The 27,089-nt window shown below is 37.9% G+C and overlaps 2 protein-coding genes across 3 annotated transcripts in view; one reads left to right on the top strand and one right to left on the bottom strand.

Annotated features, from left to right (window-relative positions):
- Nucleotides 1-18: 18 nt before the first annotated feature.
- Nucleotides 19-20,099, top strand: LOC137090301 (meiotic recombination protein REC8 homolog). 2 transcript variants are annotated; one of them, XM_067454224.1, is made up of 19 exons: nucleotides 497-819; nucleotides 995-1,063; nucleotides 1,221-1,363; nucleotides 1,672-1,750; nucleotides 2,432-2,546; nucleotides 3,105-3,168; nucleotides 3,337-3,404; nucleotides 3,486-3,558; nucleotides 4,879-5,041; nucleotides 7,970-8,183; nucleotides 8,270-8,410; nucleotides 8,492-8,558; nucleotides 11,454-11,677; nucleotides 13,005-13,053; nucleotides 14,663-14,729; nucleotides 14,886-14,984; nucleotides 15,643-15,740; nucleotides 17,665-17,786; nucleotides 19,946-20,099. In XM_067454224.1, the coding sequence occupies exons 1-18, from the start codon at nucleotides 764-766 to the stop codon at nucleotides 17,736-17,738; spliced, it is 1,863 nt and encodes a 620-aa protein (XP_067310325.1). In that variant the 5' UTR covers nucleotides 497-763; the 3' UTR covers nucleotides 17,739-17,786; nucleotides 19,946-20,099. The 2 variants fall into 2 exon arrangements, with proteins under 2 accessions (XP_067310326.1, XP_067310325.1); XM_067454225.1 differs by lacking the exons at nucleotides 497-819; nucleotides 995-1,063; nucleotides 1,221-1,363; nucleotides 19,946-20,099 and adding an exon at nucleotides 19-113 and having other exon boundaries at nucleotides 17,665-18,036.
- si:ch73-344o19.1 (uncharacterized) overlaps nucleotides 18,090-27,089 on the bottom strand; it is a 12,155-nt gene continuing 3,155 nt past the window's right edge. The window contains exons 3-5 of the mRNA XM_067454230.1: nucleotides 24,877-25,152; nucleotides 24,142-24,308; nucleotides 18,090-19,594 (exon numbers count right to left, since the gene is read on the bottom strand). Coding sequence (XP_067310331.1) covers nucleotides 19,550-19,594; nucleotides 24,142-24,308; nucleotides 24,877-25,152 — 488 coding nt within the window. The 3' untranslated portion in view covers nucleotides 18,090-19,549. The remainder of the gene's footprint in view (nucleotides 19,595-24,141; nucleotides 24,309-24,876; nucleotides 25,153-27,089) is intronic.

Raw genomic sequence — 27,089 nt, 5'->3', positions numbered from 1 at the left:
AGTTACTCCATTTCGATGGCTGCACTTATGAATATGAATAGGCTAAGTCTTCAACGTACAAGGATTGGTTCCGAGTTTAGCGCCCGCGACAGCCATTCAGCAAATCAGTTAAGGTAACTGGGCAAATGTAATTAATATTCATAATCAATTCCTTCGTATTGGAAATCATAACGCACAACATACACGCCACCTGATGGCGAAAGATGCAATACAGTACTCATCATTTTTTCTCGCATTTGATTCTTTATATTGTAATAACATCTTTATATATATATATATATATATATATATATATATATATATATATATATATATATATATATATATATATAAAACTTTATATAGCCTTTATATAATTATATAGTAATTGTCACCCGCCCATAATGGTGCTGTTTTATTACTAGCCTATACTGTGTAAATATTTTAATGCTCCTCAATATTCATTATGTTGTAATGTTTATAACAAAATAGGACTTGTTATGGATACTATTGAACAAGACAGTCCAATAAAATGCGTCCTACACTAAGTCTTAATAAGATTGGTTTGTCTTATTCACAAAGCACAATTGATTGGTAGATTTTTCAAAACAAAATCTCCCACAGCAACCTTTGAAGTAGCCTTCTATATAGGCTAGTCCCCATTTCCTTTCAAAACACTTAGGATTTCACCTGAGAGATTTAATTTGTCCCAGGACCACTCTATTTAAATTTTCGCTGAAACTTTACTTTAAAATTATCCTGTTTTCCTGTCAACCTGTTCACGATGTTTTTCTACCCTACGGTGCTCAATCATCGGACTGGGTGCTTTGCCACGATATGGTGAGTCCTCATTTATTCTCGAGAGCTAGGCCTGTTACTGACTGTGAGAAAGTGCGCTTAAAATCATTGCATGCCCTGCATGGCAAACCCATAATTGGGATAGCCTACATTTATATAATCTATCAATTTAAAGGTCTAATCCCAAAACGGAGGAATAGCTAATATATATTTTCAGGTTGGCGGCCACTAAAGGACGAAAGATAAGTCGAAGAGATATGCTTAAAGTTAATGTCCAGCGCACCTGGTTAGTAACCTCTCCTTTCTGTGAAATGGGGAAAAAAATTGACTTGTGAACAATTTTTTATATAAACGCATGTAAAGATAATAATAATGTATTTATTAATTTATTGAATAAAATTAATATTAACCAAAAATTAATGAATGGCGTTATTCTCAAACAGCAATGACATCATGGATTTCGTGTTGGTCCGAGTCCCGCCCCCGATGTCAGGATTGCCCCGCCCACGATTCTCCCTGTACCTGTCCTCTCAGCTGCAGTATGGAGTGGTGCTAGTCTACCACAGACAGTGTGAATTTTTGTTAGGTGGGCTGGGTCCATTTGTCACAAATACTCATTCATAATCTTTTTTATATACTAATACATTTTTTTGTTTTTTAGACTTATTTAACTGGAAGACTCTCTCTCTCTCTCTCTCTCTCTCTCTCTCTCTCTCTCTCTCTCTCTCTCTCTCTCTCTCTCTCTCTCTCTCTCTCTCTCTCATGTTGTTCCAAAACTGTAGGACTTTTGTACATCTTTGGAACACAAATGAAGATCATGTCTCATGTATTGTATAGAGATTTTGACATGCCCGTGATTATTTGGTGTTTCTGTTAATTGTGTCCTTTTCTCAGAGGAAACTCAGTGGGCAATTGACAGACTGTTCCGCGCTAAACAGAAGGCTAACATTGATTTGATGGATAAAGAAACCAGGTCAGACATTATTACATTTCTTAGACACGTTTCAATACGAGCTCCCTTTATTTTGGCATAATGTCAGATGAAATAACAAGAGTGCTATAGATGAATGGAACCATTATGTCTGAGGATGAACATTGTCTCTGATCCTAAACAATGCCCGTTGTACTTTATTTTAGAGTATGTGTACTTTCAGTGTATACTACTGGTTAATATAAGGTAATTACATGTGTTACGGTTAGATTTATGGGTGGTTTAGGGTTATTACCTATACATGGGGAACAAGACTTTAAAATAAAGTGCTACCGAATATGCTTTGGATTCAATACTTCAGCTATTTATTTATTTTTATTTATTAGTTAATTTAAGGGGAACCGTGCGCACCTGGACAGAATGTCACAGCATCACCCTAAAAACAAATAGCAAGTCAAAATTTAAATGAACATTTCATGTTATTTTTAGATTTTAAAAAAAACAACATTGCTAACACAGCATTTGCAACCCATTCTTACTTTGTCGTATTTTATATGCCATGTTTTAAGTATATTGTTGGCCTTTTGCAAGGTTAAACTCAAATAAAAGGCACAAAACATCAGGTGAGAGCAGCAGGACCAATGAATGAAAATGAGATTCAGAGCTTGATGCAAATACGATATCTCACATTTACAGTTTCCTCGCTGTCCTTCTTTCTTTCAGGCAGAGTCACATGATCCCTGATGCTGCAGCGCTATTTGATGAAACCGAGGGGGCGAGGGATCCGTTCTTTGGGGTTATGGAGTATGGCCTGCCAAGTCCAAGCAGCTTCATTCAGGTGGATGTAATTCAGAGTTTCAAAGAAATGCTAAAGTTCTGCCATACGTACGTACACTACCATTTATAAGGAACCTTTTTTTAAAGAAATACTTTTATTCAACAAGGAAAATTCATTAAATTGATCAAAAGTTACAGTAAAGACTCTTATAAAGTTATATAAACTGTATAACGGTTTCACAAGAATATTAAGCAGCATAATAGGACATGTTTCTTTGAGCAGTGAATCATATTAGAATGATTTCTGATGGATCATGTGACACTGAAGACTGGAGTAATGATGCTGAAAATTCAGCTTGATCACAGGAATACATGACATTTTAAAACAGAATAAAATAGAAAACAGTTATTTGAAATTGTAATAATATTTCACATTATTACTGTTTTTACTATATTTTGATCAAATTAATGCACACTTGGTGAGCACTTTCAAAAACGTCTTAATCTTACTGACATCAAACTTTTGAACAGGTAAAGCACAATATGTGTTGTTTATTATTTTATTATTTAACAATAAAGTTAAGTCATGTGTAGTCTAACCTCTCACACTGTGTCTCAGAGAATGGAAGAGGTTTCTCCAGTGCATGTGTCGCCCATTAGAGAACCAACACCACCTTCAGATGGTGAGCTCTTAATAGTTTGCATGGAAAAGTGATACATTATCATTTGCGGCACACAGTTACATATATCCATTGCCTTTTAAATTACGCAATTTACAAATGATAAGCACCAGCAATAAGGACAAATCTAGAAATGTATGTGTATTTTAAAGCTCCTTATTTCCCCTCTAGGCATCACAGCCAGTCAGGAGTCCATCACTCTGACAGAAAGAGAACCAGTCATCATGCCTGAGCCAGAGGTACAGCTGTGAGTCACTGTTATCATCACTGCCTGAACTTCAGTTGTGTTTATCCCTGATGCCGTCTCTCTGTTTCCTCAGTTTGAAGGAGCAGATCTGCCGGAGTCCAACCTGGTCGAACTACTGCTGGAGCAGCCAGATCACTTTCTTGAGCGTGAGTGATGGCAACATGCTGCGTGTACCCAAAACCGTAATTTTGTGCAGTAATTATCTGGTGTCAGATGAAGATACAGATTCTACTTGTTTTTACTTCATTGTAGCTTGTTGTGCTGGCTTTAAACTATGCTCATTTAAAGAATCTTTTAAAAAAACTTTAAAAAAAAAACTAAATTAAATGTCAAGTATTTATACTTCATTGTAGCTTTTTGTGCTGGCTTTAAACTATGCTCTTTTAAATAAATAAAAAAATAGTTAAAATACTATATAAGATGTCAAGTATTAATACTTAACTGTAGCTTGTTGTGCTGGCTTTAAACTATGCTCATTTAAATAAAAAATATTTAGATTTTTTTTAATAATTAAAAATACTATATTATTATTATTTTATCATTTAAAATATATTTTAATTTTATTATCATTTTTTAAATAATTAAAATAATATAATTATAAAATGTGAAGTATTTACTTCATTGCAACTTTTTGTGCTGGCTTAAAAAACAAAACAAAAAACATATATATATATATATATATATATATATATATATATATATATATATATATATATATATATATATATATATATATATATATATAATACATATATATTTAACTTTATTCAATTAATAAAATAAAATAAAAAATATTCTATAAAATGTGAAGTATTTATATGTCATTGCAACTTTTTGTACTGGCTTTAAAGTATGCTCATTTAAATAAAAAAATAATTAAATATTTAAAAAAATTATTATTATTATAATTATTAATATTATTTTATTTAATTAATTAAAATATTATATAAAATGTGACGTGTTTACACTTCAGTGTAGCTTTTTTGTGTTGGCTTTAAACTATGCTCATTTAAATAAAAATGTTAATATTTAAATTTTATTGTTATTTAAAAACATTTTTTAAATACTATATAAAATTTGAAGTATTTGTACTTTATTGCAACTTTTTGCGCTGCTTTAAACTATGTTTTTTAAAAAAATCTTAAAATAAAATAATGTTAAATAAAGAAATAAATAATAATAATAAAAAATGTTGTTATTGCAGTAATACAAGACTAATAAGAATCACCATTAAGAATAATGAGGAAACTCAAAAATAAAACATCTATATGATAATGAGAATGCGAATGTGTTCATGTCAGGTTTGGTGAGATTTGCCCAAACACTTATTATAAGTCAGTGCTCATTTCATTTGGTTTTATGAATTATCCCTGTGCTGTTTCTGTCATGTTATATCTTGTTTTATAACATGGAGACATTATAAATCAGTTTTAGGTTAAATATGAGAAGGGAATGTTTTTTCGCAGGTGAAGATGAGAGGCAGCTGGAAATAGACAGAGAAAGAGAGCAAATAGAGAAAGAGACAGAAGAGGACAGAGAGCCGAGGATGCCTGATGAAAGAGAGCAAGAGAGAGCAGCACTTGAGAGAGAGGCAGCGAGAGATCTGACAACATCAGTCTCTTTAGATCTGTACGTTAAGACAACCGCACTTCAGAAACTTGCACTTACGCCTTCTTTAAGTACGCTTTCAGTAAACAAAAGATACTAAAAATGGAAAACTTCCCATTTTGAAAAGAACACTTTTAGGGTTGATGGCTTTAGAGTCCATAAAATCTAAATCTTGAATCCAGAATCTATTTCTCTAGTTTTCTCCTTGGTTAGTCCATAGTTAGGGCAGCACTATTAACCCTATTTTAAAAATGATCATTTTTTTCTGCTCCTCTCAATGAACATTCGTTCAATGAGCATAATCGTTATAATCCCAATTGTTAAATATATCCTTTTTATTTTGATATTTCATTATCTTGCACTGATAGCAAGCCTCCACAAGCTTTCAAGCTTGGTCTTTCCCAGATGTCAAGTGTGTGAGTTTTTGTCCTAAATGGATACATTTTCCACCCAGACTTTCATGATTTGAAACACTAAAAAGGTTGGTCCCTATTTTAATTCAAATCCACTTCTGCTGCCTGCACGGGAAAAATGGTCGGTGTACTTGGTGCATGATCTATAAGCAACCTGTCCTCAAAAAAAAAAAACTCTCTATAGGTCTCTATACAGGTCCTTCTCAAAAAATTAGCATATGTGATAAAAGTTCATTATTTTCCATAATGTATTGATAAAAATTAAACTTTCATATATTTTAGATTCATTGCACACCAACTGAAATATTTCAGGTCTTTTATTGTTTTAATACTGATGATTTTGGCATACAGCTCATGAAAACCCAAAATTCCTATCTCAAAAAATTAGCATATTTCATCAGACCAATAAAAGAAAAATGTTTTTAATACAAAAAAGTCAACCTGCAAATAATTATGTTCAGTTATGCACTCAAAACTTGGTCGGGAATCCTTTTGCGGAAATGACTGCTTCAGTGCAGCGTGGCATGGAGGCGATCAGCCTGTGGCACTGCTGATGTATTATGGAGGCCCAGGATGCTTCGATAGCGGCCTTAAGCTCATCCAGAGTGTTGGGTCTTGCGTCTCTCAACTTTCTCTTCACAATATCCCACAGATTCTCTATGGGGTTCAGGTCAGGAGAGTTGGCAGGCCAATTGAGCACAGTAATACCTTGGTCAGTAAACCATTTACCAGTGGTTTTGGCACTGTGAGCAGGTGCCAGGTCGTGCTGCAAAACGAAATCTTCATCTCCATAAAGCTTTTCAGCAGATGGAAGCATGAAGTGCTCCAAAATCTCCTGATAGCTAGCTGCATTGACCCTGCCCTTGATAAAACACAGTGGACCAACACCAGCAGCCGACATGGCACCCCAGACCATCACTGACTGTGGGTACTTGACACTGGACTTCAGGCATTTTGGCATTTCCTTCTCCCCAGTCTTCCTCCAGACTCTGGCACCTTGATTTCCGAATGACATGCAAAATTTGAGTAACATTCCAGTGCTGCTTCTCTGTAGCCCAGGTCAGGCGCTTCTGCCGCTGTTTCTGGTTCAAAAGTGCTTGACCTGGGGAATGCGGCACTTGTAGCCCATTTCCTGCACACGCCTGTGCACGGTGGCTCTGGATGTTTCTACTCCAGACTCAGTCCACTGCTTCCGCAGGTCCCCCAAGGTCTGGAATCGGTCCTTCTCCACAATCTTCCTCAGGGTCTGGTCACCTCTTCTCGTTGTGCAGCGTTTTTTGCCACACTTTTTCCTTCCCACTGACTTCCCACTGAGGTGCCTTGATTAAGCACTCTGGGAACAGCCTATTTGTTCAGAAATTTATTTCTGTGTCTTACCCTCTCGCTTGAGGGTGTCAATGATGGCCTTCTGGACAGGGGCGGGTCGGCAGTCTTACCCATGATTGCGGTTTTGAGTAATGAACCAGGCTGGGAGTTTTTAAAAGCCTCAGGAATCTTTTGCAGGTGTTTAGAGTTAATTATTTGATTCAGATGATTAGGTTAATAGCTCGTTTAGAGATCCTTTTCATGATATGCTAATTTTTTGAGACAGGAATTTTGGATTTTCATGAGCTGTATGCCGAAATCATCAGTATTAAAACAATAAAAGACCTGAAATATTTCAGTTGGTGTGTTTTAGCGATACTTTCATTTTGTTCATAAGTTCAATTTGCAAATTTGGATGGAAACATAGTTTGTCCCGATCTAAGAAATCCAAACATGAATTTTGACTTAATTGTTAGTGATTATTAGCCTAAAAATCTAGACGCACCCTAGCGGCAGCAAATCTAATCTGCCCGCGAGTGTTGTCTAGCAACTCTCAATACCCTACTGAGCTGTAATCGCCAAAATCTTGCCGGGCAAATCACATCGTGTATAGAGTCGGTGGGCGGGGCCATAATGACGACGGCCGAGTTGTGTTTGCATGCTTCTAGTAAACACAGAAACTGGCGAATTCTTAGAACTCTTAGTGTCAGATGTACTAAAAAGGGTAAATAAGTGTGAGAGATCAATTCCAAAAAAGTGTAATAGAAGTGAAAAGTTCAGTGCAGGATCTAGTGATGACGCACAAATTAAAGACCACAGATGCAGCCGGATCATTCCCATAATGACCAACACAATCTACCAGGAGCAGTGCAAATTAGAGTCTGCTTTAAGACACGCTTTTTTGCGCGGTAAATAATGGTGCACATGACTAGTGACTAGTCTAAACTTTATTAAATCTCCTTTCATGTTTCATTTAAATCCTCTCCTCCATACATTTTGTGTCTGAAAGGGAAACTCCTACAAATGCATATGCAATGAGGTCATCCGCAAAAATCCGTCCACGCCTTTTTGGCACAAATATTTCACTGTGTGTCTTTAGTAAATCATGACAGTAGGTTTTTTTAACACCAAAAGAGGGCTTGCGCTGGCGCATGCTGTAAGTAAATCTGTCCCTTTATTTTATACGGGTTGAAAAACACCAAACTTATGCTCTAAGGTTATGATTTCCCAGGGCGCAAATCACTGGTGCATCGAGCCAGGAAGTTGCCCTGCTGCCTGAGGAGGATTTGGGGCTGCCCATGGAGATGCCTGTGTTAGAGGAAAGAGAAAAGACACCAGTATCTGTGTCTGTACCCATACCATTCCCTCCGCCCGGCGAAGAGGTGGAAATGGCCGTTGAACCCGAGAGAGAGAGGGCAGTGAGAGAAAGGAGCCCTCTTCTTGAGGTGTGTTAGGTTGTGAGGTTGTATGCTACATCAAAGCATTTGACACATTTGTCATCAAGCCCTACTCCCATCTGTCCCTCTGTCAGCCTGCTGTAGTGAGGCCTGAATCTCCTAAAGAGAAAAGGAAGAGGAGGAGACAGCTGATCTTCATTGATGAACAAACACAGATATCTCAAGAGGAAATGAGGGCCCGGATTGATGATACGGAGACAGAGACCAGACCAATGGTAAGTCCAGAACAGTGTATTCTTCAAGTCTGCATTATTTTTGTCAATAAAATTGTTGTCAATTGTGTTTTCTTTTTCTAGGCGACACTCATCATACCACCATTTGAAAAGAGGGGTGCTAAAGAACTTCTTGGGAACCCTTGCATGAGTAAGTCAGCGAATCTCACAAAGAAATGACATAATTCATAATTCACCCTAAAATCATATTGGGCCCTACACCCGGCGCAATGCGACGCCTTGCTAGTTTCTAGCCTTGCTTTTTTGCTAGTTTCAGCCCGATTCCGTTATCATTTTCATGCTCAGCGCCACGTTGTTTAAATAGCACTTGCACATCTGTGCACTCATAGGCATTGTTGTTGTGTTGCTATTTTGAGGCAACTGAAAATGACTGTTGACGCCGTTGACCAACAAAAACCGGGTCTAAAGTCAATAGTGCAGCAGTCGCCACCACCAGTGTGTGCCTGAGCAAGGCACTTTACTCCATGTTGCTCCAGAAGGATTGTCCCTGTAATAAGTTAACTTTAAGTCGCTATGGATAAAAGTGTCTGCCAAATGCATAAATGTAAATATAGTGCAGTATTTATTGTGTTATTTAAAGGGTGCGTTAGTAATATGCGTACAGGTGGGTGCACAACACATGGACACTATGCTTATTACACACGCAGGGATGCACAGCAGCACACAAACATTTTTAAATATTAAAAAATCCACCATGGTGCAGGCACAACTTAGCCTGACGTGGTCATACTCAATTCTAGTCAGAATATGACTAGAATATGACCCCCCCCCCCCCCCCCCCCCCCATTCATTTCTATGTCCGTGGGTTGAAGCGACTATTGTGTGATATATAGACCCATGAGTGCAAATTTTAGCAGGCAACCTTGCCAAAATAACACACATTTTAGCATGGGCGTCGGAAGCAAATAAAAAGTGGGTGGGTCAGTAGTGGCTAAGGCAAAATATGATAGGTGGGGAAATTGTTTTGCGGGGGGTCTGGTGGTTCTCCCCCAGAAAAAAAATGATTTCATAGATGTGATTTCCTGCATTATGGTGCGTTTTAGGCCATATCCCTTTCCTATACCAAAAAAGACCTCAAACCAGTCAATACCAATAGTCTAATAAAAAGGCTATATTCATTTAACTGCCATAATCAACAGTTTCACAGATAATGATAATGAACAAGTTGCATGTTTTTTATGCTCCGTCCTCCGTGTCTAGACAGAAAAAGTGCTGTTTACTAAACGATTTATTGGGCCAGACAAAATCAAAGAAATCACTAAATTATTTACTGTGGCTATAGAGTAGGGGTAAGACGCATGGCATCAAGTTTTGTCACATTTCGAGCATAGGTTCGAATCCGGCTTTAGCCACACTCGCATATCAGATCGGAAAGATCCATCACATATCAGATCGGAAAATTTATTTTCAATAAAAAAAGAGAACATATTAGAAAAGCGTTAACATGTGTTTAATAATAAGTTTCTTAATAAGTTTCTCGGTTAATTGGTAGTCAAGGTAAACTGAGAGAAATTGTGAAGGTGAATGCAGATACAAACAAGCTTTCCGTTTAGGATTTGAACAAATATAATCGAAGCCCCTTTGATGACGTGCATGATTACGTTACTGTTTCTGTTTGGAGATAATTACTCCTTTATAGATCAAGGCCAGACCGAACTGCCCGACATAAATAATTTTGTGGGGGGGGCTAATCGGCTGGCATCCAGGGTAGGCACAACTGGCTTTTAAAGGGAATGGGAGACTCAGATTGGTTTATTGCACGTTATGCCCAAAACACGCCTATGGCTCATTAAGAGACTAGGGACAACCCATTTGGACCATGTGCCTGATGCGCTGACTGTTTTTCCGTTGTTAGCAAAACTGGATTTGGACATGTCTTAAGTGAACTTGTGAATGTGTTTCAGAATGCACTGTCCATATATATGCAAAAACATAATGAATTTATTCAGTCAGTCATATCCGACTCTTGGTGATTCTATGGGCCAGCTCTTGTCATACATGAGACTGTCCATGATTTTTTGGGGGAAAGTCACCAGGTCTTTCCCCAATCCTCCTCATTACATGGGTTGGAGTTGGGACTCGCATACACATGCATTCACACCTACTCACAATTTATAGTTTTGGTGTCTAATATGACCTAAATGGATATTTCATGACAGTTTCCATGATATTTACTTAAAGGAACACTCCACCCTTTTTAGAAATAGGGCTTATTCAACTTCTTTTCTACATTTAGATATGTGGGAAATGCATTTTTTTGTCTCAGTGCATGCATTGTTTTAGTTTGGCAGGGTCGCCGCTAGCTTAGCTTAGCATAATGAATGAAATCCTATGATGCCAGCTAGCATGTCCCGAGTTAAAGTGATTTAAAAAAAACTCCACCTAATTACTTCTAGTGTCCTGCGTATTCACAACAAGTACAAATAGCAATGCAGATTAAGAGTAGGCGATTTCCTAGGCAGATATAGCCATGAGACTAAATGGGGAAGCACAGGCGAAATACTGCTACTTGAGCGCAGAGATATCATGCAACACATTGCGATTGCTCAACAGCCAGAGGACGTGAGGATGAGAGCCGTGATATCTCTGCTTCGCCTGTGCTTCCCCATAATATAGTCCCATGTCAATATCTGCCTAGGACATCGCCTAGTCCTAAACTGCATCGCTATTTCTACTCGTTGTGAATACGCAGGACACACAAAGTAATGTTCGGTTTAGAGGTGGGTTATTTACATTTTTTTAATCACTTTTACTTGGGACATGCTAGCTGGCAACATAGGATTCCATTTATTATGCTAAGCTAAGCTACCGGCGACCCTGCCAACCTGTCTCAATGCATGCACTGAGACAAAAATGCATTTACCCACATGGTAGGAAAGAAATTGAATAAGCCCTATTTCTAAAAACGGTGGAGTGCTCCTTTAAGCATCCTAATCATTAACTTTATACCTTTATACTGTCCAGAGCTAAAGCTCATATTATTGACTGCTCTGAGTGTAATGTGTAGAGTGTAATGCTTACACAGGCCTTCCACCTGAAATCCTGGCGCTATGGAAAAAGGCAGCGGTCGTGAAGCCCATCCCTCCATCCAGGCCACGCTGGGAGGTTTCTGTAGATGAGGAGGTTTCTATAGATGAGGAGGTTCCTGTAGCTGAGGAGGTTCCTGTAGCTGAAGAGATACCAGAGAAAGAGGAGGAAAGACCAGAACCAGCAGAGAGAGAAGAGGAGATTGAGCTTAGCTCAAAAGAGGTTATCATGCATAACATGTTCTCTTTCACTAACACCATTACATTTTAAGATGTAACTCGTCCCACACCATTTGTGTTAATACCTTAATTCAGGGATTCCCAAACGTTTCTGTCAGCTGAAGCCCTTTGACCTACAACAGTTACTTGTTGTACCCCCTGAGATTTGAACATATTTGGATGTGTTTGCCATGTGGTCACATGACTTGCAGGTAGTGAAATAAATAAAAAATATTAGGGGTTTTATTTTGCTTGATTTTTTTGTTTTTAAATCTTTTTTTGTTTTAATATTGTATTTTTATGATTTATTATGCTTTCCAACAACTCACAAACCCCTTGCAGTTCCCTGACAAACCACTAGGGATTTGTGAAACCCTATCTTAAATCACCCACAACAATCTTAGCAAAACCCTAGCAATCAGTGCCAGTGACATCAAAAGTCTAGAAATTTAAAATATACCAAAAATAAAATGAAGGTAATAGTTTTATAATAAACAAATTAATAATGTGATGCATATATGTCAGTCATACATAGACGTAATGGGTCAGATTTCTGTAAAAGCAGTAGCGTTCACAGACCTCACTCCCCCCCAAGCACACAAGTGTAATAGTTATAAAAACTAAATGTAGTTGACATACACAATAACCAATTGTATTTATTTATCATATATTTATATATTTTTCATCAATTTTGATTTATTTATCTTCAAATTATCAATCTTGCACATTTTAACTATTTTTTCTTTCACAGCTAGACATATTTTGAACATATTTTAATGCATTTTGAAAATATGATTATTTAAATGAAATCAAATAGGTGCAAAGATTTAATAAAAATCTATGCCATGTTTTATTGGAGTGCAGACATTTTACCTGTGACATTTTACAATAAGGTCTCATTATTTAATGCATTAACTAATATAAACTAACAAGCAATATATTCTTACAACGCTTTGTTAATAAAAGTTAGAAATGTCCATGTTCGTGTTATTTCACAGTGCATTAATTAACAGATTCAATGTTTGATATTCAGAATATATTAGTAAATGCTGAGATTAACATGAACAAATATTAATACATGGACGATGGAGCATTGTTTATTGTTAGTTCATGTTAACTAATAACTAATGTTAACAAATTAAACTTTTTATAAAGTGGTCACATTGAGTCTATTAGTTAATTAAAACGGTGTGATCCAAATGGATGGAAAGTTTATATGCAATTCAAATCTTAAATTTAGACTAAATTTAGCTAAAAATGTTTAATTAAGCATATAACAAGTGGTTCTGTTTAAATGAATGATCTTTTGTCTGGCATCCTTACTACTATAGATTCCCAGAGAAATGGTGGAGTCTGGCCTCCTCCAGCGAGAAACACCAGGTAAAATATTAGTACATTATAGAATCAGCCAGAACATTAAAACCACCTGCCCATTATCATGTAGGTCCCCCTCGTGCTGACAAAACAGCTGTGATATGATGAGGCATGGACTCCACAAGAAAACTGAAGGTGTCCTGTGAGATCAGGCACTAAGACATTAGCAGCAGATCCTTTAAGTCCTGTAGGTTGCTAGGTAGAGCCGGCGTGGTTCGAATTTGTTTCTCCAGCACATCCTATAGATGCTCAAACAGTTCTAGGGAATTTGGAGGCCAGTGCAAATTTTCCTCAAGCCATGCCTGAACAATGTGTACAGTGTGTCAGGATGCATTATCCTGCTGAAAAAGACACTTCCATCAGGGAACAGCTTTGTCCTGAAGGGTGTAACGGGGTCTGCAACAATACTTAGGTAGGTGCTATGTGTCGAAGTAACATCCACATGAATGCAAGGTTTCCCAGCAGAACATTGCCCAGAGTATCACACTGCTCCCTGGCCTTTCTTCTTCCCATAGTGCATCCTGGTGAAATATGTTCCCCAGCTAAACAACACGTACATGCACCTGACCATCCACTAAAATAAAACCTGAATTATCAGATCAGGCAACCTTCTTTCATTGCTCCATAGTCCAGTTCTGAAGCTCAAACGCCTAAGCATCAGCATATGGCTAAGCATCCACATATGCAGCAAACTGCAGTGCACTGTTAGCCTGACAAGCCAGACCTACATCAAGATGTTTGGTCTGGAAACTCACCATTGACAGGGCTCAATCCGAGGGGCGGGATAAACGGTTGTCTTTCAAACTCCCTCTGCACGCAATAGGATAGCGCTACAACCAACCAGAGCAACGCGAAGCGGAGCTAGTTGATAGATTAAACTTACGCCATATCCGGTCGGCAAAACTCAGAACACGTCTTCCCTTTTTAAGAATGATTTCAGTGACGTTCTTTGTTCTTTTCTCAAAGAAAAGCTTAACTCCAAGTCTTCCAGAGTCAAGGCCTAGACTAGCCTAGAATAGACTAGCCCTCAAACCTTAGTAAATCACCTTGTATAAATCATTTAAATACTCTCCTCCCATAATGTTGCCTCTGAAAGGGAAACTGCTACAAATGCATTTGCTATAAACCATAAATCAGCCCCAAAAATAACCCTGTCCACACCTGTAAATCTGGCCCCAGACGGGTTAGCCTTCACTCCCCATGTTCATCAGTGAGCCTTGGGTGCCCATGACCCTAACGCCCTGACTTTTGGTAGGTAGTAACCCACTGCATATACCTGGAACACTCCACAAGACGTGCTGTTTTGGAGACGCTCAACTATTTTTCCCTTTAGCTTGCCCATTTTTCCTTGAAAGAACTGACAAGATCTGACTGTTTACTTGCTGCCTAATATATCCCACACTATGTCATGTGCCATTGTAACCATATAATCAATGTTACTCTCTTCACCTGCCAGTGGTTTTAATGTTGTGGCTGATCAGTGTATATTCTTAGAATGATTTCTTAAATTACAGTTGATTGACTTTATTTCAGTAGTGACCGGTGCGTTTTGAAGAGAGGGAAAAAAAGAGAATATGTGTTAGTACAGAATGTTCATTTGTCTTTGTATTTGCAGCCTCATTGGTGGTTTTGGAGACACCAGACAAGGAGTCTTCTCCCCTCGAGACACCTGAAATGAGACGGTGAGAGGAAAGATGGTAAAAGAGAGACAGAAAGTGTGAGACGGAAGTAGCTGTCGCTCTCATTAGAGACTGGTTTGACACGTGTGAATTTCACATTCAGTCGCTGCATAATTATAATGTGCCTCTGAATAATTACTTCTATTTTCATGGGTTTAGATCCCCTGTTCCAGAAATTCAGTTCGGTTTAGAGGACATCCCAGAGGAGAGAGTCCCAGTGATTGAAGATATTGCTATGGATATTGAGGAACAAATAAGGTACAGCTTAAAACTATTTGCTACTTTTTTATGTCAATGCAAAATGTTACACTATTGTGTTTAATTATTATACAATATATATTTATATTATTATACAATAGTCGAATCACAAGTGTTTATATAGCATTTTATGCAATCCAGAAATATTCAAAACAGCTTCACAGTAATAAACAGGAAAATAACAGTTGGGAAGTTCAATGTTGAAACAATTTCAGCTGTAAAGAAGTTCTGCGGGGGACAATTGTGTCATTGTTCAGCTCATTTTATTTCAATGTTTATTTAGTTTAGTTCAATAACAGTGTCAATGTTGCAAAGTTCATCAGTTATGAAGTAAACTCAATTCAAAGCTCTACAGAAAGCAATATTGTAGTTTATTCAGCTCAAATCAGTTAAATGTTGATTCAGTACAGTTCAATAATAGTGTAGTAATGTTGTAACAGTAATGTTGTAGTGTTCATCAATTATAAAATTAATTCAATTCAGCTATAAAGCGACTCTACCGAAGACCGTTATATATTATCCAGCAAGTTTTGTCCAGTAATGTCAGTGCAGTCATAATTAACATATTATTTTATGATTTTATAAAGTTTAGCTTCATCCATTTTAGTGGATTGCGACTCCAGACAAATGTCTAATGTATTTCTTTCTTCTGTTGAAGGCCACTGGATGTTATTGAAGATTTAGTGACCTTTCACTCTCTGCTGCCGCCTCAGGCCAGTCGTAAACTTGTGGCTCAAGTCTTTTGGAGATTGCTAGGTAAGGCCTGGGACACAGCAGATAAATTTGAAATCTTAACCGATTTAAAAAAAAGGCAGTTTTAAATAATTTTTAGCATTATAATCCTCCGAATGCACACAGTACTCTGTTAGGGGTTGCAAATCTGGCCCAAATATCTTCAAATATGTTGCCAGCCTGTGGCAGATGATTGAAGCCTTGTTTATACTTTGCCGTGAGCTTCCAAGACTGTGCGCACCCCACCCCAATTGGATAAGACGTTTGTACTTGACAGGATTGCCATTGTAAAAAAAAAAAAAAAAAAAAAAAACATGATGGAAGTGGAAAGTTCTGTTCTGATCTACTGATGAACGTCCAAAGTATAAACAGTGTTTATACTTGACACGCTTGCCGTAGTAATACTTTTTGAAATGACAGGTGGCGTCTCTGAATAATTGTCCTCTAAACCATCAGAAAGCAGTTTGTGAGTACACGTGTGACATTGGCTGCATCCAAAAATGACATATTCTCTTGAGTAAAGTAAGTAATTACTTGACGGCCACTAAAAGAGTATGTATGAGTGTGTGTAGTATGACTATAATCTGGACGCACTACATTTGTCATGTTGTCATTATGGGCCCTATTTTAACAATCTGAGCACATGGTGTCCGAATCCACTTTTGCTAGTTTAACGAGGAAAAAACGATCGGTGCGTCTGGCACATGGTCCAAAAGGGTTGTACCTAATCTCTTAATGAGTCATGGGTGTGTTTTGGGCATAACGTGCAATAAACCAGTTAGAGTCTCATCTCCCATTCCCTTTCAAATTAAGTTGCGCTTGCGCCATGGCGGATTTGCTATTTACATGGCGGGATTTGCGAGCATCGCTTCTCTAGAGAGGAATCCTTTTATTTTTTAATATTTAAAAATCGTTTTGTGCTGTTGTGCGTTTGTGTGTGTGTGTAATAAGCAGAGGTGTATGCGCGTTGTGTGCCCGTCTATTGGCGCATATAACACAAAAAAAATACTACGCTATTGACTTTAGACCAGGGTTTTTGTTGGTAAATGGTGCAGTCGTTTTCAGTTGCACACACCTCGTTTTCAGACCAGCACGCCCATGGGCGCACAGATGTGCTAGTGCTATTTAAACAATGTGGCGCTGGGCGTGAAAATGCTAACTGTGTCGGGCTGAAACTAGCAAAAAACGGTTGCGCCGTACCTGGGTGCTGGGTGTATGAATGGGCTCTATATGTTTTACCAGCCTCATTTGTGTCGCTTCCCTGTCATTCACAAATCCTCTCCCGTGGCCTCCGATAGTAAAGTGTCCATCGTATGCCCACTTCAGAATCTCGCCGGAAGATGTAGGCCATCCGGGTATCCATTTTCATTAAATTTCCTGAACAGCTTAATTTAACAAGGGACATAATTTTCTTTAAAATGGCTTATTTCTGCAATTGTAAATGTAAACAAGTGCAAACTGGGTGCCGCTAAGATGCCGGCGCTGTACGTACCTGCTTGGTCAGAATTGCAACAGAGTTGTGTATCTCTTCGGAAGTGGAGCAGCGTGCACGAAATCGGGTCTCACACCGTCAACGCACATCATTTTTGTCGCTCACACCATCACACTCATGTTGACGCACAGATTATAAACCAGGCTTTACCTTCCCGTCATGATTCTTGTTAGTTTAGACAAAATGAAAGTATGAAATATGGGATTTGCCACAAAAATTGGGAGCAATTTTTGGTGATGGGATGGTGGACTTGTGGACCAATTAAAGAATCCAGTTTTATTTTCAACACAAAGACTTAAAGGTAGAAAATAAACTGTAAGATGCCAATAGTGGTGTGAGATGGAACACCACAATTAACAAAATAACAGTTATCAAATGCTCCCCAATTCTTAATTTATTGAAAAGTTAAATCACCTGGGAATTTATGCTGCTTGTTGTTTCGTCTTGTGTTTACAGAACAAACAGTTGCAAGACAGGTCACCGTGCGACAGGACGAGCCGTATGGTGACATCATCATTTCACAGCCATAGATCGATTGTAAACCGATGATGCCTTGCAATTGTTTTCAGACAAACCTGGTATGAGGATACATATTCACATGACGTATTAAATCAGTGTTCATGTTTATGAATTTTTAAACAACTGAAAGGTCTTGATGGTTATTGGTGGTTTAACAATTGTTTTTCCATTGTTTATTTAATATTGTGATATTTTGTAATCGTTCATAAATGAGTCTCATCTTTTTTAGGAATGAAATTAACTTATGCAACTTTTCAATGTTTTATATATTATTCTGATGATACCATGTTTATTACAATATTCCTGTTTTTATTATAATATTAAATGTTGTACTGTGTTATAGCATGAGTCTTCACAAAACATGGTTTTCTTCTTTTATTACAAACTCTTATCTTTACAGGTTCATCTCAACAACACAACTATGCAATATATATTTATCAGGTTGTTTTGGCACAAAGTACATTAGGCACTAGGTTTACCACAAATACCAGCATAGACAGAAGTGAATATGCTAAAATACATTTCAAGTTATTATTTCACATACCTTCATAAGCGATCGGGACAATCATCCTTTGTCATAAATATCAAAATCACAATTTAACTCAACCCCAAAATTGTACTCATTCTAGAACACTGTCACATAAAAAGTAACATTTTCCTCACTACAATGTCTTCGGCTGGTTTCAGACCGCACGCGTCAGCAGTGTAAGCAGTGCATCTATTTTTTTGGCGCCCATAATATCAGATTAGAGCATTCACACCGCACACAGAGGCGACGCAGCAGCTTGTCGCGGAGCAGAAGTGGCAGTACTGCGATCATTTTGGCATCAAGTCTTTTTTTGCTGCACTGCTCACGCTGAATTAAAGCCACAGCGCATTGTTCTTGATCAAAATTGACCTGATTAACATGAAAAATAAAAAAATGTCACCATGAAATCATGTAGTGAGTGTTCCGTATGTTTCACAATCACCATATGACATCTAGCTCTGTGAAAAAAAGAAATAAAATACACGAATACACATCACTGCCAGAAGTTTTTGCCCAAACTTTTAAATGATTAAAACTAGAGGCATATGATAACTTTAAGGTTACTTTCATCATGTAAACAACCTATATACAGCAGGTTATATTATGTGTTTGGGACTGAGGGGAACACGGTCGCATCGCAGCAGATATGCTGCCCATCATAAATCAAAGGTTGGAGGAGAACATCGGAAAAGGTGACAGAATGGACGATATTCATCCATATTTGCGGTACATGCGCCATGGTTTAGCTGCGGTTCGAAAAACTGCTTCTGCGCTGCCATCGCACTGCTTGCGCATGCCGTGTGAAACCAGCGTTAGCTCTAAATGTCAGTGCAAAAGTCCAGAGACATGTACATATGCAAAACCAAGGGAACTTTCCCCAAAAAAAAATTATCTTGGAAAATAAGCATTACTAAAATGACTTTCTTCTACATGGCAAACATTTGTACTACAAATTTTGTAGTGAATCTTAAGGTGAATAAAAGGTGAATGATTTCAGTTCTTGAAATTCAAACATTCCCTTCTCTTAACTAAACAACTGTTTTATTAAGGAAATGTGCAGTTTCTAGCAGAGAATAAGACTGAATATCTTGTTAAAAGATATTTTCTTATCTTATGAAAAACATATTTATTTTGAATATTACGCAACCACTGTTTAGCATCAAGGCCTCCTGAGAATCATCAAAACCCATAAATCTGAGATCAGTTGTGAAAGTGGCCTTTCAGGGGAATTGCACCAATAACAACACTGGCTGCCTGAGGAATCAAATAATGAAATGGTGGAATTCACTCTTGCTAATAGGTGTACCTTGACAAAGGCGTGTCTTCTAGGAGGTCATCCTGCAGAAAAGCAAATACATTTTTTACTTTAGATGTAGTAGGCTCTCAGAAAGGAGGAGTTTAGAGAGACCAAATTATTTATTGTTTAGACACTGTGAGAAAAGAGGTGATGCTGCAATATATATTATGAGAACATTTAATTGTAAAGTGCAAGTAAAACTAGACACAAAACAAAATTAGGAGCCTTTAATAATAGGGGCACTTGGATGGGATGAATTCAGTCGCAAAAAGATTAACAAATGCATGCACAATTATCCATGAACTTAAAAAATGTTGCAGATATGTTTTACCCACAACCAATTTAAAACATGCCTTTACATTTTTTATTTTTCTTTCGGCTGTTCCCTTCAGGGGTCGCCACAGCGAATCATCTGCCTCCATCTAGTCCTATCCTCTGTATCCTCTTCTCTCAGACCGACTACCTTCATGTCCTCCTTCACTACATCCATAAACCTCCTCTTTGGTCTTTCTCTTGATCTCCTGCCTGGCAGCTCTCTCCTCAGCCTCCTTTAACCGATATATTCACTCTCCCTCCTCTGAACATGTCCAAACCATCTCATCCTGGCCTCTCTAACTTTGTCTGCAAAACATCTCACATGTGCTGTCCCTCTGATGTACTCATTCCTGATCCTATCCATCCTCTTCACTCCCAAAGAGAACCTCAACATCTTCAGCTCTGCTACCTCTAGCTCTTCCTCTCATCTTTTCCTCAGAGCAACTGTCTCCAAACCATACAACATCGCTGATCTCACTACTGTCCTGTACACCTTTCCTTTCATTCTTGCTGGTACTCTTTTTTAACAGACCTGACACTTTTCTCCACCCATTCCAACCTGCCTGCAGACGCTTCTTCACCTTTTTTCCACAAAATTGATTTGTGGAAAAGAGGTGAAAGGTTTGTGTGCTCTCTCTGAGAAAATATTTTAATCTGAAAATACTTACAAGTAAAACATCAAAATTGTTACCACAATATCAAAAGGAAAACTGATCACACAGTAGGGTGTTTAAAAGTCATGCTCTTAGCATTTATGCTAGCAAGTGGAATTTTTGACTAAAAAGTTTTCACCACTTTTTACCTGAATTTTTTTTTTTTTTTTTTTAGCAAGATACTGGAAATAATTTCTGTTAGCGAACAGTTTTTTTCCTTATGTATCTCTTCAATTATAGAATCACTCAAACTTGTATTAATGTAGGTCAGAATTTGTGTGCATGCAACAATGTTAGCTGTGCATTTGTGGATCAGGTGACACGTGCATTTATTGACTCGTTTCGGAGTCGATCCGATTGATTCATTTGGATTTTGAGACTTTCCTTCTGGTTTAGCCTTGCACAAACAGTCAGAGAAAACCTGTTTCTGCTAGATGGCAGTAGTCTGCTAAAACATTAAACGCCATCGTAATCGAGCGTTCTTCCTAAGCCGCAACCTCCTGCAATCTCTCTTGAATCAAACACGGAAGTGACTTAAAATGCAATTCATCGACTGGCTGCTAGGCTTGCTAAGATAGTCACTGGCTGCGTCCGAAACCTGGAAAATGCTGCCTTCGGAGGACAAATTTGAAGGCAGGAAGGCAAGCAACGTCCGAATCTAATGTTAGCTTCACTTCCTATCTCCTGAGATACCTTTATCTGACCGATTTTTGAAGGCAGCATATGTGTATCCTTCGCTGCCGTTGATATCCCACAATCCTGTGCTTTCCATTCAGTGACAGTTGAGCTAGGGAAAAAAGATGGTGTCCGAAAGTAACGTTTGCTTGTCAGTTTGTGTGTAAATGTATGTTTTTTACCAATATTTTTCACTTCTGATGTCATTTCTAGCAAGAATGCAGTAATTAAATATGTGTTTAGTTCTCACCAAAGCTCGCTCTATTTTGCTTTAGATCATTAAACTGTTGCACTGCCTCAGAAGTCTCGTTTCGTGAGGTGCCTTGATGCACAAAACTCTGCCTTAGAAGTCATTGTCTGATAAGGCAGCGAGGCAACGAGTCAGCTGCGTAGGTTTTCGGACGCAGCCTCTGTTGCCTGTGTTACCCATCGTGGTTTCAGCAACCCACTGTCATGACAAATCCTGTCTTATAGGACCCAACTTGGTAGCGGTTTTAAATGCCTGATCAAAAGCTGTTATACATGGTTCTGGACAAGAAATTGTTTAAAAATAAACTATGAATTCATTGCCATACTAAGTACACACACACACACACACACACACACACACACACACACAAAAAATGTATTTGAAATTTGTAATTGATTGCAATAATGGGAGCAAAAACATGTTCTAAATCATTTCAACTGATAAACTAAGTACCAATAAAAAATCATGACATAGCCAGTACCTATAATGTAAATAATAAAGAATAACAAAAACAGTAATATACAGAACAGGGGCCCATTGCACAAAACTAGGATAAGGGATTAAGCCTGGCTCAATTTATCCGCTAATATACAGTTATCTTTCTTTATGGTTATCGTTTTTGGTGTGCGTGTGCCTTCAGGATACGTTTACACGACAGCGGTGTACTTAATTTTGCATACAGATGACAAGATCACCAAGATATCCTGGCTTAATCCCTTATCCTAGTTTTGTGCAATAGGGTGCACACAATAAATAGATTATTTACGAGATATGCTTGTATATATCTAATATATTTATATAAGCACTTTTAGCTTCAGTTTTATACAACTAGTATATGAAACATATGATTTGTAAGACATTAAAGGCTATTTTAACACAATTTAAACAACAAAAATCAAAACGCGATTTTGTAAGAATTGTAATCAGGCTCTGAACAGATTACCCATTAAAAGTTCTTTCAGCCAATAGAACCGCTCTGGGGTCGTATAGGCGGACACGATTTCACAGGCGGACATGATTTGTCATGACAGCTCCACCCACGCCCTGCCTCTTTGCCCATTTTCAGTTAGCTGGGAGTAGCGTGCTGCCAAGATGGCGACAGCGACTTTAGGCTTCAAAAATGCTCTACAGAAACCTACGGGTGTGTCCAACAACGTCCATTATTTATTTTCAGTCTATGGTTTTCCCCCATATAAGATGGCCGTTAAAAAACCCTTAACGTCACACATTAAGACAGTAGGCTATCATTAATAGATAAAATTAGGCAAGCCTAGGCCTCATTAATAAAGCATACTTTGTACAGACAAGAAGATTAAATCAGATGGATAATTTTGCATACATTTGTTAATAATTTTGAGACTAAACTCCCATACTACAAATCCCATACCCGCTTTAAGTATCACAACTTGATGCCCAAATACCAGAAATATGTGCAGAAATATGTAAATTTCATAGATATATGACAGGGCTCAAAATCAAGCATGTTCATGTGCTTGTCCTTTGGACAAGTAAATCAGTCATTCACTTGTCCGAGTAAAACATTTCTTTGTCTGGAAAAAAGTTAGATTTATGTTTGTGTATGTGTTGTAAATATAATTTATTCTGAAGCAATATTCTCACCAGTGTTAAATCAGCTTTGAAACATTTTAAATGTGCATATTTGTGATATTTTACCTTTTATAAAGGGCATTTTCCCACTAATCTGCTTCAGGTTTCATATTATATTCTTAAATTTGATCTATACATTAAATTAAAATAAGACACTATTGGGCTGTTACCAATCAAGTTAAATAATTACACAGAAAAATTACAACTGCATTAAATAATGTTATGGGATTTGTATTTTGGAATAAAAAAAATTAATATTGAAAAGTATATGAAACTAAATCACCAGTAGGTGGCAGCAGGTGAGTCTTAATGAGTGAGTCATTAGTTCAAACACTGATTCATTTAAGAATGAGGCAGTCGTTACAAACAGGTAATTAAATCTTTGATTCAACCAATTGATTCAAATACTGAATCATTCAGTAACACGTGAGAGGCGTTATGGTTCTGTTTGAAACTTTGTTGCTCGGAATCTTTGTTTGGAACTACAAACACTCAATATTGCATTTAAATGTATTAATTAAGTAACTAAATGTTAATTAATTGTTTATGTTTAAATCAGTGGTATTGATGGTATTCAGGAAAACAGCACATTTGGTTGTTTAACTGTATCATGTTATAAATATAAAAACGCAATTTCTCATTTGTTTTGATTTCTCCTCGAGATGCGCGAGCATCAACAGCGTGTTGTTACCGTCAGTTCATTACATTATACACTCTAAAAAATGCTGGGTTAAAAGAAAACTCAAGTTGGGTTGAAAATGGACAAACCCAGAACTTGGGTTGTTTGAACCCACAGTGAATGGACCCATTCAAACAAACCAATTTCTGGGTTTGTCCATTTCCAACCCAACTTGAGTTGTTTTTAACCCAGCATTCTTTAGAGTGTATGTTATCCACTATCGATCGCCACTCACACTAAATTAATGCAGAAGCATTCTTGCATTTTGGTGATTCGTTAGTTATTTTTTTGAATATGCTCTTGTCCATCGGGCAAGTAAAATAATCTTTCATTTGTCCCTTCAAGAAATCCACTTGTCCCGGACAGGCGTTAATGTCGAGCCCTGTATGATATAGGTATGAGACTTACCATAGGTAGATCTTGCAGCCGATGGAATTCTGGATGCTCGCTCCGCTGGCGGAACCTTAGGAAGAGGACAGCCGAGACCATGGCAGTGCAAATGATGAAAATGGTGACCAGAGCGGCAAGCAGGGGGTCCAGGGGTGATGAAGGGCGGTGAGGAACCTTCCCTGATTCTGCAAGATTGATGAATTGAGTGGAAACTGATTATCACTATCACAGGAACTAATAAAACCAAAGGAACATAATGAAGCCCTGCACAGACCACAGAAGTAAATGCAGATGGAAAAATAATTGAATTATCATCAGTCATTGTGCTTACTAGACCTCTACTGCAAAACCAAAGACACCACTCAAACCTCTCTCTCTCACACACTTGTGTATATGTGTATAATTCTTGTCTTAGTTTAATCCGAGCATTATGGGTTAGTTCACCCAAAACAAAAAAACAGAACAAAAAAGTATCCATTTACCATATGAATAAAACCGAAATTAAATTGGTTCATAATATAAAACAATCGTCTTCAGATGACTTGGATTTAACTGCTTGATTCATATGGATTACTTTTACAATCTTTATACAATCTATATAAAAATATGGTCTAAAGTCTTAAAGAGTCAAAATGACATGAGGGTGATAAATTGATGACAGAATTGTAATTTTTGCAGCGTGAACTATCCCTTTCAACTAAATTAAATATGTGTTTTAGAGAAAATCAGGAAAAATATTTGCAATCCACACACCTTGATCACCCACGTCCAGTTCAGAGGGCTCGTCCTGATCTTCCAAAGGAGCAGGTCCAGTGACATCTGAACTGCTGGTCAGGGCAAACTGAGACGTCTGAGGGTAACTGGGGGTGAATGGTGGAGCTGTTTGTGTTGTCTGATACACACTACTGGTCGAAGTGGAGAAGGTCTGATGTCCTTCACTTGGACTGATGGATGTTGCAGGAGCTGTGGTTACTGAATCCGAAACGGTGCTCTTCAAATAAGAAAGAGATGGGCTGCCAACAGAAAAACCTGCTGGAGAAAAATCAGCACACAGAAAAAGTAGTAGAAGTAACATTTAAAAAAGTATGGTTTATTTATCTGAGGATTTTTTTTAAAGAAATAATGAAAAGCATGTTTGAAGTGTGAGTGGTGGGAGTCTATGCAAAACTATCTGCCACATTGCAAAACAGCAGTGTGTGCATTGCTGATTTCTTCAAGTTCATTTAAGTTCATTAATTTTTATTGAGATGAATAACAAAGATGAATCGAATTAGCACTTTATAGGAGGATTTACCAATTTCTTTTAGATTTAGATAAAATATTTTTAAAAATTTAGTTTAAACTATTTCAACATTCCACAAAGTTTATCAATATGAATGGATGGATGGATGGTTGGATGGATGGATGGATGGATGGATGGATGGATGGATGGATGGATGGATGGATGGATGGATGGAAAAAGAGATGGAGGAAGGACAGACAGACAGACAGACAGACAGACAGACAGACAGACAGACAGATAGATTGACAGAATGGTTCCATTAGAGGTTCTACAATTGCAAGAACCTTTACTTATAGATAGATAGATAGATAGATAGATAGATAGATAGATAGATAGATAGATAGATAGATAGATAGATAGATAGATAGATAGATAGATAGATAGATGGATGGATGGATGGATGGATGGATAGATAGATAGATAGATAGATAGATAGATAGATAGATAGATAGATAGATAGATAGATAGATAGATAGATAGATAGATAGATAGATAGGATGGATGGATGGATGGATGGATGGATGGATGGATGGATGGATGGATGGATGGATGGATAAAGAGATGGAGGATAGAAGGACGATAGATACAGACTTTTACACTGTTGCCACGGGTCGAAGCAAGTTAGTTTGTGCCATGATTGGGTGGGCTTTAAAGGGGGGGTGAAATGCTGTTTCATGCATACTGTTCATTGCTGTTTCATTTCATCGTCGCGTGAGTAAACATCAGTAAATGACACGATCGCGTGCTTCGTCATTCAAATGCGCTAACGGACTCCATTGTTGTTCTATGTATAACGTTACACTAGTCTGACGTGCAAAACCGTTTTGCTTGCTACTGCTAAGGTTTAGTTGCATACAATAGTCCATAAACCGAATCATGTCCTTATAAACTGCGAGTAAACACACACAAATGTTGACAGGCCACTAAATACAGTACATACCACAGAGACGGACGTCCTGCTGTTGCTGTTTCTCCTGTTCAATTTATTTCAGCCTCCGAATCTGATTCTGGATCATATCTGTATTAGCTGAGAATCGATAGCCATGGGTTTCTCCACGGTTGAGGACGTCACCGCTTTGTTCGCACTCATGTTGGGTAAGTACTCTGTGTATCATTAAATTATTTTATGTATTTACAACACCGGCAAAGATCGTTTCTTCCAGCGCGTGTGCAGACAGGGTTGCCAAGTTTTTACAACAAAACCCGCCAACTACTAGCCCTAAACAATAGCTTTTCCGGGGGTTTGCTAACAGTCGCTTCAACCCGCGGACATAGAAATCAATGGGGGGGGCAGAGTTGGCAACACTGTGCAGTTCAGCTCTGTTGACGTCACTTCGTTGCTCTGATTGGTTGTAGCTCTATCCAATTGAGGTCTTTCCTGGTTCGGTTGAAACACGCCCCATAATTACAGCCCAATGAAGCAGTTTCAGACTCATATTCTGACCAGAATTGAGTATGACCACGTCAGGCTAGTCTGCCAAGCAACTGAAGCAAGATTTGAAGAACTTCTGTTTTGAAGTTGTTTTCTAACATTCATACTTAAGGTCTGGCATGAGCGCAGTAAACCAATAAGTAGATATTCAAGTGCCCTAAATATAGCTGTGTTTCCACTGAAATGACAGTATGAGAGAGGGATATTATTTACTAACACAGTCATGTTCCAAAACGTTACACCCACGTCCAG

Source organism: Pseudorasbora parva, chromosome 9, assembly GCF_024679245.1.
Source record: "Pseudorasbora parva isolate DD20220531a chromosome 9, ASM2467924v1, whole genome shotgun sequence".
NCBI lineage: Eukaryota > Metazoa > Chordata > Actinopteri > Cypriniformes > Gobionidae > Pseudorasbora > Pseudorasbora parva.
This window is presented reverse-complemented; position numbering and strand designations above follow the sequence as displayed.